At 52.9% G+C, this 11,488-nt stretch overlaps 3 protein-coding genes across 3 annotated transcripts; 1 reads left to right on the plus strand and 2 right to left on the minus strand.

Moving 5' to 3' along the window:
- Positions 1-1,300: 1,300 nt before the first annotated feature.
- On the minus strand, positions 1,301-2,775 carry BDP55DRAFT_662389 (cutinase). The gene is made up of 4 exons (XM_060574796.1): positions 2,049-2,775; positions 1,902-1,992; positions 1,768-1,847; positions 1,301-1,698 (listed from the first exon to the last, which is right to left on the minus strand). Exons 1-4 carry the CDS (start codon positions 2,388-2,390, stop codon positions 1,510-1,512), a joined length of 702 nt encoding a protein of 233 aa, XP_060430354.1. The 5' UTR covers positions 2,391-2,775; the 3' UTR covers positions 1,301-1,509.
- Positions 2,776-4,932: 2,157 nt separating this feature from the next.
- Positions 4,933-6,705, plus strand: BDP55DRAFT_662390 (PAF-acetylhydrolase family member). Its single transcript, XM_060574797.1, has one exon. The coding sequence runs from the start codon at positions 5,006-5,008 to the stop codon at positions 6,665-6,667; it is 1,662 nt and encodes a 553-aa protein (XP_060430355.1). The 5' UTR covers positions 4,933-5,005; the 3' UTR covers positions 6,668-6,705.
- Positions 6,706-7,024: 319 nt separating this feature from the next.
- On the minus strand, positions 7,025-7,390 carry BDP55DRAFT_728182 (uncharacterized protein; the record flags this gene model as incomplete). The annotated part of the gene is made up of 1 exon (XM_060579404.1): positions 7,025-7,390. One exon carries the CDS (start codon positions 7,388-7,390, stop codon positions 7,025-7,027), a length of 366 nt encoding a protein of 121 aa, XP_060430356.1.
- Positions 7,391-11,488: the final 4,098 nt, after the last annotated feature.

Raw genomic sequence — 11,488 nt, forward strand, 5'->3', positions numbered from 1 at the left:
AGTCCACATCTATTGCATCGGACAAGGAAGTAGAAGAATAGGGGGACATTGTAAATGCTAAGTTGACCTCTGGGGAGAACAGTGCAACGACTTGCTTGGCCAGTCAAGCGGGCTCACCCTACTGGCGTCTTTCATCGAGTATCGCCGTTCCTTCACAATATATCCCTCTTAGTATAGTCACGGAGAAGATAACCAAAGCGACCAGTCGCTAAAGTTATTAATGTTAGTTAGTACTTATATTATTATTGTAACGGTACCTATACGGCCAATCCTGTTTTCAAGATGCACCACTCGACTACTCATTAGGATTAGGGACTCGAGGGGCCTCCACCTCCTCGCCCATATCATTTAAACCAAGTTAACGCTCCTACACACGACTTTCCAAACTGCCCCTTCTAATTCTGAGTAGGTTGGAGAGAGCTGTGAGTTTAAGAAGAAGTAAAGGCAGATTAGACTAGTCTGGCCTTTCTCTTACTAGTAGAGGGCATGCGTGAGAAGGAGGAGATAAGATCTTAGGGAATCGGCCTTATGCAACGGCTCGTCTATTATAAGAATCAAGTACACTCTACACACTAGTGTCGCACACTGGATAATGCCGATTCTTTATGGTGTATTCTTACAGAAATAATCACGGAGGAGACAACGAAGGTGAAGGATGAAATTATGTTCCAACTAATTCTCTGAATTTCTCCTCTTATATCATTTCACAGTTGGTTCAATGGATTTGTTCCAAGTCTCCCATTCTTGCACGCGAATTGGAGATTACCACCAAGACGATTTGCGAAGACCAGAGCCGTATCTTCATCCTCGCCGACATCCCTTGGCAACAAAAGTAAGTAAGGCCATTTCCACAGACGACGGGGTAGTTCATAGAGTCGGCCACTACATACCCATTTAGGTTTCCGAACCAACAGCACACCAAGTCTCGTCTCAGGACGTGATGTACTCAATAGTCAATCGTGGCATTTCCGGCAAGCTAGAAGGGACTTTCTGCCACCGTCAAAAGGTTTGATCAAGCCTCGCTGCCCCTTCTTGAGTCATACGTGTATCTAGCAGTCCCACACGAGCCTTCGCTATGCCTTCCCCCGGACACTGAGGTCACTTTCCAGCCTCCATTGAAAAGCTTGATGCAGAAAATGTGTCACAGTGGTCAGCTGATGGCTACAATGGGCGGCTAACTTTGCCCAAAGGAACGAGAACACTCATCTCCGAAGCGATGCCATGTGCATAGCCATGGCTGGACTTTAAACAGGACAACATTCTAAAGTAATGAAGGTCCCGTCATCATTAAAAAAAAGTAGTGAACATGTTCTTGTACGCTAACTATGCTTCAACTAATCCAAACTTATGTATCAGGAAACCCCGGTATCTACCGTTGCCTAGCCCACGAAGCAATCATATCAAAGCCCTCCTTCTTCAGATCAAGAAACCAACAATCTGTGCCAGCAGAGTCATGTACAGTACGAAGACCAGGCTGGCAGACTGGCTCGCAGCCGTGCTTTCCCCCAGTCATGCCGCAGCGCCGCCGCCGACCTTGGACATGATGAACTTTGTGGCTGCGTCCCCGTCCGACTGGACGTAGCTCAGATGAACCTGGATGTCGGCACCACTGTCGCAGAATGGGTCGCCGCTGTTGCAGAAGGAAGCCATCTTGCTCGAGACGGCGTCGCACCCGGCCATCTTCGTTCTTGGAAAGATCTAGAAGGAGAATTGGTCAGCAAAACCGCTCTTGACCAGACACTCGGATTCTTGCTTGGTCTTGCTTACACCGTCTTTCTGGCTGGTTCCTTGGTCGAAGGGCTGCCCGGTCACGTGGCTTGGGTCGCCCATGAGGACGACGGCGGCAACTACATTCGTGTCAATGACCTGCAGAGACTTCTCGGTATCACTCAAAAACATACTCTTGTCCGTAATGTCAGTGGCCTGGGGCTCTGTTGCCTCAAACCCAGTCTCGCTTGTGCCGCAAAGAACATCGGCAGTGACGTGAGCACCCTTTGCTGTCCGTCAGTCTTCCTGTCTCGTGATGGCAACAATGAATGATCACTAACTTGCGAGTATCCCATGAGAACCATCTTCGTCTGGGGGCATGCCTTCGCGTAGTCCTGAACCAGCTTGGTCATCGCCGTGACACCAGCCTTCTGCGACGGCTGATAGGGATTCAGCAGCGCAGGATAATCGACCGGGACGATATCGGATCCCGGTACCTGCGACTGGATGTTGTTCGCGATCGCGCCAATGACTCCCGTGCCCGGTTGCTCAGTGCTGGCCCGGGCCACAATCATATGCACGCCCGTCGCACAGCCCGTCGCGTTCGTCTGTCGGGAATAGACCTCGCTCCTGCCCTGCAGGGCGCCCAGAAAACCTAGTGCGACGACGGGTGAATAGACCATGTTTGCTGAATTGAAAACAAGCGCTCTGCACTAGTGATTTTGGCAGGAAAGCTTGTTCGTTGGGCAGATGCTACGTTGGCGTCGAATTACTGTGAAGATTCGTTAACATAAAGCCAAGATGGGACGAGGGACGCTGCGCTACTTATACGTGAGTTGCGATGGCAGCCGTCAGTCCAACAGCTGAGTCAATATCAATCACCGTTTTCCGTCCATCGCGGCAATCGAATCAGCCGAGGCTGCTTTGGCCCAACTTCAGCTCATTTGCGACAGAGAACGCAAGGAGCTTGGTAAGGAAGACAGCCGAGTTGGCTGAAGAACGTTGACCTCGCGAGGATCCCCCATCAAGAGTCGCCTCCGACCTGGCGGGGCCAGACTGGGGTTGCTGGACCATCCCAAGATGGAATCAAAAGCGAATCCCCAAACAAGCTATCGGGTTCTCGGCCGGTTCAACGTTGAGTGGTGGACCACATGGTCTCAGCATGGTGTGTTTCACCTTAACCCACCAATCATGAGCCAGAACTCGCACTTTGAGACTCTCGATTCGATTGGCGGTGGGAGAAGTCTGTAGTTGTTAAAAGGCTACAAAACGAATTGCGGATGATCGGCTCCATGGTAGGTGATCTGGGGCAAGGTAGGTACGGTAGGACGCGGGTCTTCGCAGGGGGGGGCTGCTGTGAACAATGGAGCAAAGACTGAGAGATGCGACTGGTCGGCGCGTTTATGATGCACGTCATGGGTTATTTGATTGAGGGCTTTAGGAGAACGAACGACACCGGGGCAGTTCCAAATCCTTCATCCCGGAATCCGTTCGAGGCTCTGTAAAGACAGATGCGATTGGTTGGAATCTGTATTCTACGCGGCTACGCGGCAGCATACATGGTGTTCATCCCAGCTATTTGAGTAAAAGAATATCTAGCAACCACTCTTCATAGCCCCTGGTATTTCATTGTAATTCCTAGATAGACTTTTGTTGTCAAGAGTGGCGAAGTTGCCGGATACACTAAGCAAGTTCGAGCGTGCTACTGTCCTTAGTTGGCCGCATGGTATTGAGTACCCCCAAGGCCGACCGCAGACGTTGCCTAGTTGATATGATAACTGATCAACCGATCGACCGGGAAAAGATTTGCGCAACGACTTTCAACTCGTGCCCCGGTCTGTGGATAGTTGATCCATCTCGAAGGACTGCCTGTGAGGGGCTTACCTCTCTTGGGTGCTGTCGCGAGATTTGCGATGCAGTCAGCCGTTGTGTCTAGGACATCGTTATCAACATAGCCGCCTCTAAGCCTCACTATCAAATGCGGAAACGGCACTATCCAGGAGTGAGCTAGTTCTACAAGCAACCGATGACACAAAATTGCTTTTGCGTGTGTACGAGGAGTTGCCAGGATCTACATGTTGTCAACCATTCCAGTTCAAAAACACCCTTTCATCTAATGAAATAAACTTCTCTAACAGGTCTAAGAGCACAGTGATGCTTTAGAAAATCAACTTGCTACTCAAAGAAGTCTTTTCCTTCACTTCTTTCCAGACTGATACCTAGAATAAGCAGTTGGCTCCTATCTCACGGAGTGGCAGTCAAGGCCATTGCTGCGGACCTTGTTTCTCGGCAAACATCTCATTAGGCCTCGGCATTCCGGACCAATATGAAAGGAGGCATACGAAAAGATTTGCATTCATATTCCCTTGAATGAAGTGGGTATCTCCCTTGTTCCATCGGAGCTTTGACAGGCAGGCTTTTTCAGGAGGCGCCTCGGCGGCCAAGACAAATCAGAGGGAAGCCTTCGGTCATGGCGTTTCTTCCCGGACTCCACCATCAGATAAGGCCTGCTATGAAACTATCCGCTATTCTCCGGTGAACTGAAGCAAAGCACGTTTAACTCCACCATGTCATTCACTAAGCCTCAACTGTGACAGAGTCGATGAACCTTATTAGAGTGTTGCGAGGAGTCCACTCCTTTGGCGTTGGCCGATACTGGCAGCATATCCAGGGGAGCCGAGGCTTTAGCCTTCGTTCTTCTGTAGAGTAGCCGAAGACTCAAGAGAATGAATCAGCTATGGCTCTCTCGCATCGACATCATTTCTATCAAAAATCCTGCTCACGGCCAGTCGAATGCTCGCCTGGACATAATTGCAGACGGAACATGCCGCACACCGCGAGGCGAAGGGGAGCAACTTGGACGAGTTAGATTGCTTGACTATCAGCCTATGGCAACTCAGGAGAGCACACAATGATACCTTCATTGTAGCTATTTTGTTCCAGTCTTTTGTTAGATTATACTGAGAGGCCTAGGTCTGTGTAGCAGACCAGCCACACCTCTCCATTACTAGGCACCAATTGCGCTGTCTTTCTTATTAACACAAAGCTCTGATCATCAAATTACTGAACTAATGAATTTCCAGCAGGATAAGTGTCACAAGTATCTTCTCGGGTATCCGCGCAGGACTGCTGTCATCTTGAGGCGTCCGAACACCAAGGATAATGACGTAACGCCACTGCCGAACATCCCGCCGCAGATTCCGGCCCCCGCCAACCTCATCTCATCCACTTCACTACACGTTGAAGGGTAACATTGATTCATCCTCTTAGCCCAATCTATGAGATCTCTCCTCAAGTTATGGCGTCACGTCAGTCACACGCTTACAGAGACATTGACGTGGAACTCGATGCTTTAGCCGAAGCCCCAGGTTTCGAGGATCCGGACTCTCCGCTTCCATTGCTCGACGAGAACGACAACACCATCAGACGATCCACGGGGGGAAGAGTGTATCCTGAAGGCATCATGGAAAATACACCAAAATGGATGAGGACCGCGCAACCATGGAGTCGCTCCATGTCGCAGAGGATCCTCACGACCCTACGCCCCCGACTAACAGGAGGATACCTGCTATGGAGTCTCATTGGGTTGTATGTCCTCTATTACATCCTCATCCAGTCGCCTCTTCTTGCCTCCAGGTTACCCAGCTACTCGGGCCCCTTTGAAGTCGGGGCAATAGACATCGAGATCCCCATCCGTACCCCTCGCAATACAAGCGACTCAGTTCTCGCCAGTAACGGCAAACCAGCGTTCAACCCAGAGACAGTGCTCTTCACCCTGTATTATCCAGCCGAGAAGGGTGTAAAGGGAATAAGTCATCACTACTGGGTCCCCAAGCCCATCAGCCTCACAGCAGAGGGCTATGCGAAGGCTGCTCACTTCAACAACTTCATCTCACGGCCAGCATTTACGTTCGCACTGTGGGCTCTGGTGGGAAGCATTAGGATTTCCGCCCAGGTTGATGTACCACTTATTCCCCCGACAAGCAGGAAGGGGGATGAGAAGCTCCCCGTCGTGGTGTTATCTCACGGCCTGGCCAGTTCTCGGACGGATTATACGCACTACTGCGGCGAACTCGCGAGTCGCGGAATCGTCGTCGCTGCCATCGAGCATCGCGACGGTAGCGGACCCGGTTCGGTTGTTACAGCTAAAGACGGCAAGAAACGCAAGGTCATGTACCTTAACAAGAACGAACTGAGGGACGGCAAGAAGATGGAGTCTGATGACCTGAAGTTCAAACAGCTGGCCTTCCGGCAGGCTGAGATTGAAGAGACGATCGCGGTATTGGAGTCGCTACACGCCGGGAAGGGATCGATGGTTTTCACAGACAATGCCCGCAAAGAAGGCCACGGCCTGGAGGACTGGCAAGGCAGACTCGACTTCTCCCAGACAGCCATCGCAGGCCATTCCTTTGGCGCAACGGGCGCACTCCAGGCTCTCAAAGGTGCCACATCAACCGAGAACCCGGCCGTGGGAGGTATCGCTCTCGACCCAGGGAAGAGCAGCGGCCGGCTCAACACCGATATCGACGTGCCGGTCCTCCTCGTCCACTCCGACTCCTGGTCTAAGAAGAGCAAACCATTCTTCGGCCGGCCGCACTTTGACACGGTCAGGGACATTGTGAGAGATATACTCAAGCGCGTGGGCTCAAGCTGGTTCCTGACTAGTCTGAAGACGAGTCATCCCAGCGTGACCGATGCGCCACTCATTGAGCCTTTCCTGCTTCGTTGGACCACGGGTGCTACGATTGATGCGCGGCAAGGGTTGCAGGAGTATGTTAGGGTGACTATGAAGTTTATGACATTTTTGAAGAACGGCACGAGAGACGGCGTCTTGGCGGAAGGGGTGACGCATAAGGAGTATGGGAAGGACACGATGACTGACGAAGAGAGGGCGAGAATCTCCAAGGAGACGGCGAAATATTGGCAAATTCACGTCGCGCCGCCTTGTGAAGTGGAATGAGGGTGGCATCTCATAGTCAGACGATAACATGTACGAGTGGTTACTATTTGAAATTTTGTTGATGGCCCTCGTGAAGCCTTGAAAAAACGACTGGGTCAGGATGTAAGACCGGTTCGCCTCATGTCTTTGCTCCTCGGTCTGCCATTGGTCTCGAGTGATGATCTTTCCTCCCCCGCGGCTATGCTGCATAGGTCAGGCTGCTCTTCTCGCCGACTGGCCGTGAATGGGAACCTGAGATTAAAATCTCACATCGAAAGACATCATCTCAGTCAAAGTGCACATCAATTCAGATCTAGAACAGAGACGAGATCTCCCGGCATGTTCCGCAACTTGTCAGGTCACAAACTGCCCAGCCCCTCAGGCCTCGTGAGTCTTGGGTCGTTGCCGAGCATCCCAAGCCAAGGCCAGCAACGTCAAGGCCGCGCTTCCGCCCTCCCAGCCGGCAACGATACCCCAGTCCTGTCGCCAGAACATCACGGCGGTCGTCAGGCGCATCGGTATGGTGGCGAGGAAGAAGGCGCGGTTGTCTTGGGCGGCTGCGAGGGTGTAGTAGATGCCCATCGCGATAGCGGCCAGAGCGTTGCCGTTGGCTGCGGGAAGAGCGACGGCGGGTAGGTCTAGCGCCTTGAGGGAGTCGTGGGGACGGAGGAGGGAGTGAACTCCCGCTGCGAAGGACGAGAGGCCGAAGATGAAGATTGAGAGGCGCGCGATGCTTGGCGCCATTGTGCCGTTGAGACTGACTGCGCTGGCTGGACTCGGGGCCAGACAAATGGTTGTTAACCGTGCTTGAGTCCGGATATCGGATAATTGAGACTCTTGAGGAATCACACCTAGGGAGAAGCGCTGGTTCGACATGCTACGAGCGGACGGGGTCACGGACTGGTCGACTGGTCCCTCCCTTCGGGGCTCCCTTCGGGACGGGGACGACCCGAGCGGAGGGAGACGAACCTGTGGAGTTTGTTCTTCGAGGGGTCGCACTGGGGGCGGTGTCTCTGGGCGGGCATGACGTGCGATATTCGGTTAGCTGGAAAGTCTAAAACCAATACGGACTGGGTTATCACTCTACTAGGGAGCCCCTGAACTGGACGTTGTGGCTTGAGACATTTTGATTCCAGGTATCCGGAGGACTTCGACTTTTGAAGCTTGGGTTGATATTGTGGCTTTTGAGGTGGGCTGATGCTCCTCTGAAGGGCATCTCTCGACGTCAATGTTTGGTGTCAAACGGCAGAGCGGGATGCCTTCGAGGATACTGCCTGTTCCATTCTCCTCTTCGCGGTAGGGTAGCAATGAGGTTTGGCATGAGCTCGGGAGCTTCAAACTTTGTGTAACCGGGGATCGAAGCTCTGCAATGTGATTCGACCCGTCGAGATTGCAAGGCAAGCATCGCTGCATCAGATCGTACTATGGGGGGCTCATCCCGTCGGCCCCGTGGCTTGACTTCCAGTAAAGTTCGCTCTCGCGTCTGCTGCCGGCAAGGAAACGCCTCCTCGCCGTCATGAATAAGCGGCCCATTCCGCAAATTCGATAAGTGAGGCGGTGAAGGATGCGGTTGGCAAGAGACATGAACAAGTCCAAGACAAGGCCTCCCGAGTCGAAACGACAGACGAATTAGAAAACGGCTGGGCGGGACGGTGAACCGCTTGGATGGGAAGCATTAGTGAGACAAGCGTAGCCAGCGGAAGCTGACGTGAATACACAACACTCGTACGTGTGAGTGCGCAATGCAGTGCGGCACGCGGTTGCAGTATGTACCGACTGTACCGCACCCGCGCAGACAGACCAGACTTGCAGTGGAGGTTTTCAGTCTCCCTATTTTTGATGGGTCCGAGACACGGCCGGCCTGCTTTTGAACCAAGACATCGGGGGCCCGGTGCAGAAGTGAACGTCCAACGTCAGTGGCAGCATCGTCGGCGGCCTCTTGGGGTTTGCTTTTCTGATAACTGATCATGCAGGGCAGGAGGAAATATGTGATCGGTAAGTGGTGTTGTTGCTGCTCGCCGGTTTCGACAGAATGTAGGCAACGTGAGGTGATGGAGCGACTGTTGAGAAAGACGACACGAGGAGAGAGATGTTGTCCGGTTTACTTGGCCAAAGGTCGCACGGAACCATCAGAGATGAAAGAAGAGCCGCTTACCCAATCTTGACTCGCCCCAATTACTCCATGACACCCTTCAACTTGCCGAGCGAGCACCGAAAAGGGAGGCCAAGTGCCATGCGAATCTTGAGATGGGGAAAACGCTGATGGATGGAAATGTGAGAAATCCTCCGAGTCCGTGCCCTGGAGCCAAAGTCAACTACCGGCACGTCCATGTCAGCTTACCTTTCTACATTCCCACCTCGCAACACATTCTTCCGTCTCCTCTTGTGGTTGCATTGACATCCGGCCTGGATATCACTACAACCCTTCTCTTGAGTCTCGCGGCGTCATCTTCAACAGACGATGCCTTCTCTGGGCATTCCTCCGCAAGACTGGAACAAGGTCCAGACTCTAGCATCACAGCACAAAACGCCCGTCAGCAACCAGCATATCCGACATTCCGAATGAGCCGTGTGTCGACCACATCATCCGCGAAAGAGCAGGCAAAACCGCGCAAGCGTCGACTTGGGTGCCCAGTCCAGCTGAACTAAAGACATCCCGCGACGCATCATCAGCCCAGTCGTCCGATTTCTTGTTCCTGCTGCTTGTCTCCAGGTCCGACGTGATGGGGCTCCCTGTCAATGCTTCCCGTCTAACCGAACAACAAGACTCCAACAATGGGGGTGGGAGGTGGCCCTTCCCGCATCTTAACTTGAGACAGGTTGGGGGGCATCAAGAGACAAAAAACAACCAATGGATGCACAATGCGTTTGGGCGAGATTGGAGATTCGAGAGTGGGCTGGGCACCCTTCACCGAGTGTCGTCGGCCAGCTCGGTGTGGCTGGACCATCGTTTCTTCTTTGTTGAATTCTCTCCTCCGGGGCAAAGCGTGGACGCTGTGATGGGATGCTCCTCACCTCGGTCCTTGACGAATCGCAGCCTCGTCGCAAAACCGAATTCCCAATTAAAAAAAAAAAAAAAAAAAAAAAAAAAAAAAAAAAAAAAAAAAAAACACCACACCAACAGGGAGATTGAAAAAGCAAAGGGACCAAAGCTGATTTTAAAGGCCAAAGCCAAGACAGGATCGGCCCGCAGGTGGGCAGCGCGCCGCCGCCGCCGTCGCCGCTGTCCCCCCTGCTACTGCGCTCTTTTTAATCAACTACTTGCTTGCTTGTTTGTTTGTGGTTGTGGTCACTGGTCGCATACATTACCAGATCTCGGGGTAGAGCGTCCGCTCCAACCGGCCAGGCGTTTCGGCGCAACTGGGAATGGCGTCGATCCGTTTGGTGTTGGCGCCGGCGCGGGTTCGTTTGCTGTCTCCGTCTGGTCTCTCTTGATGGGATAAAAGGGGGCACTGGGGGGGTGACAAGGACTGCAAAGCGGCCCCGTCCCCCCCATCTCTTTTCACGCTGGTTTGGCGTTGGTGTTTCGATCCGATGTTAGTGTCATCGACGGCCGTTGGCATTATTGCCCGACTAGTGTAATGTGAGTTCGAAGTCTCTCTTAGTTGTGTCTGTGTGTCACTACCTAATAAGAAGAGAGGAAGAGAGAGAAAGAGAGAAACAGAGAGAATGACAGACTGAGAGTTGGTGTGTGCTAGCCGAGCCAGTCCGCTCATCCACCCCGGCCGCCGACCGACACACACATGAATCGTCCAGTCCAAGTCCATTCTTGGTTCCCGATGGTCCCCTGGTAAGAAGCTGAGGCCAAGTTTGGATTTTCTGTCGTTACGCGCGCTTGCCGCACCCAGAATTCACGCTTCACTGTTCAGACCCCATCCAAACCAGACAGCCCTAATGGTAATCTTGTCTTGTTTCCCAGAGTTTCCCGCCGTCTCTCTTCTTCCCAGTAGCCCCCCCTCCCACCCCCAGTTCCCTTGCGACACCGACGCCGCGGCAGACATCGGTGCCTGCATCTATACAGTCGTACATGACGCCATGCACATCGTGCATCCACTGATCTCCTCTGGTTCCCAGTTCAGGATTGGTAGCAGCAGGACGAGTCACGGAGACGGGAATACCAGATATTACCTTGGTCCCTAGAGGGCCGCACGGCCAAATTTCCCGTCCTGGTTTTACCTTTTCCTCACAGGCTCGGCAAGGGCCCTGCAAAGCGGGCAAGCTCGACAAGAAACAGTTGAAGGGTTCGGTTGTCGTGGCACTCCGAGAGCCGTGATTTGCTGGCAAAACCATCACCACTCGCAATCAGAGTCAGGCCAATTTGCGAGACATGGCACTGCATACATAGCACCAGATCATATGCCTTTGACCCCCCCCTGGTTCCCGTTCTGCTTTGGTCTATCTGGTTAGGTCGAATTGGTGTCTGGTCTGGTCTGGCCGGCCGTGGTATGGGGCATGGAACGGTTTAGCATGGGGCCCGTATGGGCAGAATAACGAAAAAAGTATGGCACGGCATCGCATGGCATGGTCCGGTCACCACATACTTTATGATGGCTAGGCCTGAAGTATCGCCTCGAAAATATGACAGAAGTTGGTGAATGGTCACGAGCCGGCCCCTGGATCCCTTCCTCATCGCTCAAACAGGCATCTTGCAGCGGAACAGCCCTGGATGTCGAATACACACCCCAAGGCTTTTAGTCTCTGACCCCGCAAGTCGCCGCTGGAGGCTTTTTGCTCTCGTCGTTCTCTGGAGTCTGAGGTCATGACTGCTCACCCACACCACCCTCCCGACAAGTGTCGACATGGAGTGAGAGAGAGAGAGAGAGAGGGTCCTCCTCCTCCGTC

The sequence above is a fragment of the Colletotrichum godetiae genome, assembly GCF_030913485.1.
Source record: "Colletotrichum godetiae strain CBS 193.32 chromosome Unknown BDP55scaffold_18, whole genome shotgun sequence".
In the NCBI taxonomy this organism is placed as follows: domain Eukaryota; kingdom Fungi; phylum Ascomycota; class Sordariomycetes; order Glomerellales; family Glomerellaceae; genus Colletotrichum; species Colletotrichum godetiae.

Bases quoted from the DNA above. Each gene is read 5' to 3' on its own strand.
- BDP55DRAFT_662389 (XM_060574796.1), bottom strand. From the start codon at position 2,390: ATGGTCTATTCACCCGTCGTCGCACTAGGTTTTCTGGGCGCCCTGCAG. The intron at 1,993-2,048 runs GTTAGTGATCAT...CGGACAGCAAAG, and splicing joins TTCTCATGGGATACTCGCAA to GGTGCTCACGTCACTGCCGA. The intron at 1,848-1,901 runs GTATGTTTTTGA...ACACGAATGTAG, and splicing joins CACTGACATTACGGACAAGA to TTGCCGCCGTCGTCCTCATG.
- BDP55DRAFT_662390 (XM_060574797.1), top strand. From the start codon at position 5,006: ATGGCGTCACGTCAGTCACACGCTTACAGAGACATTGACGTGGAACTC.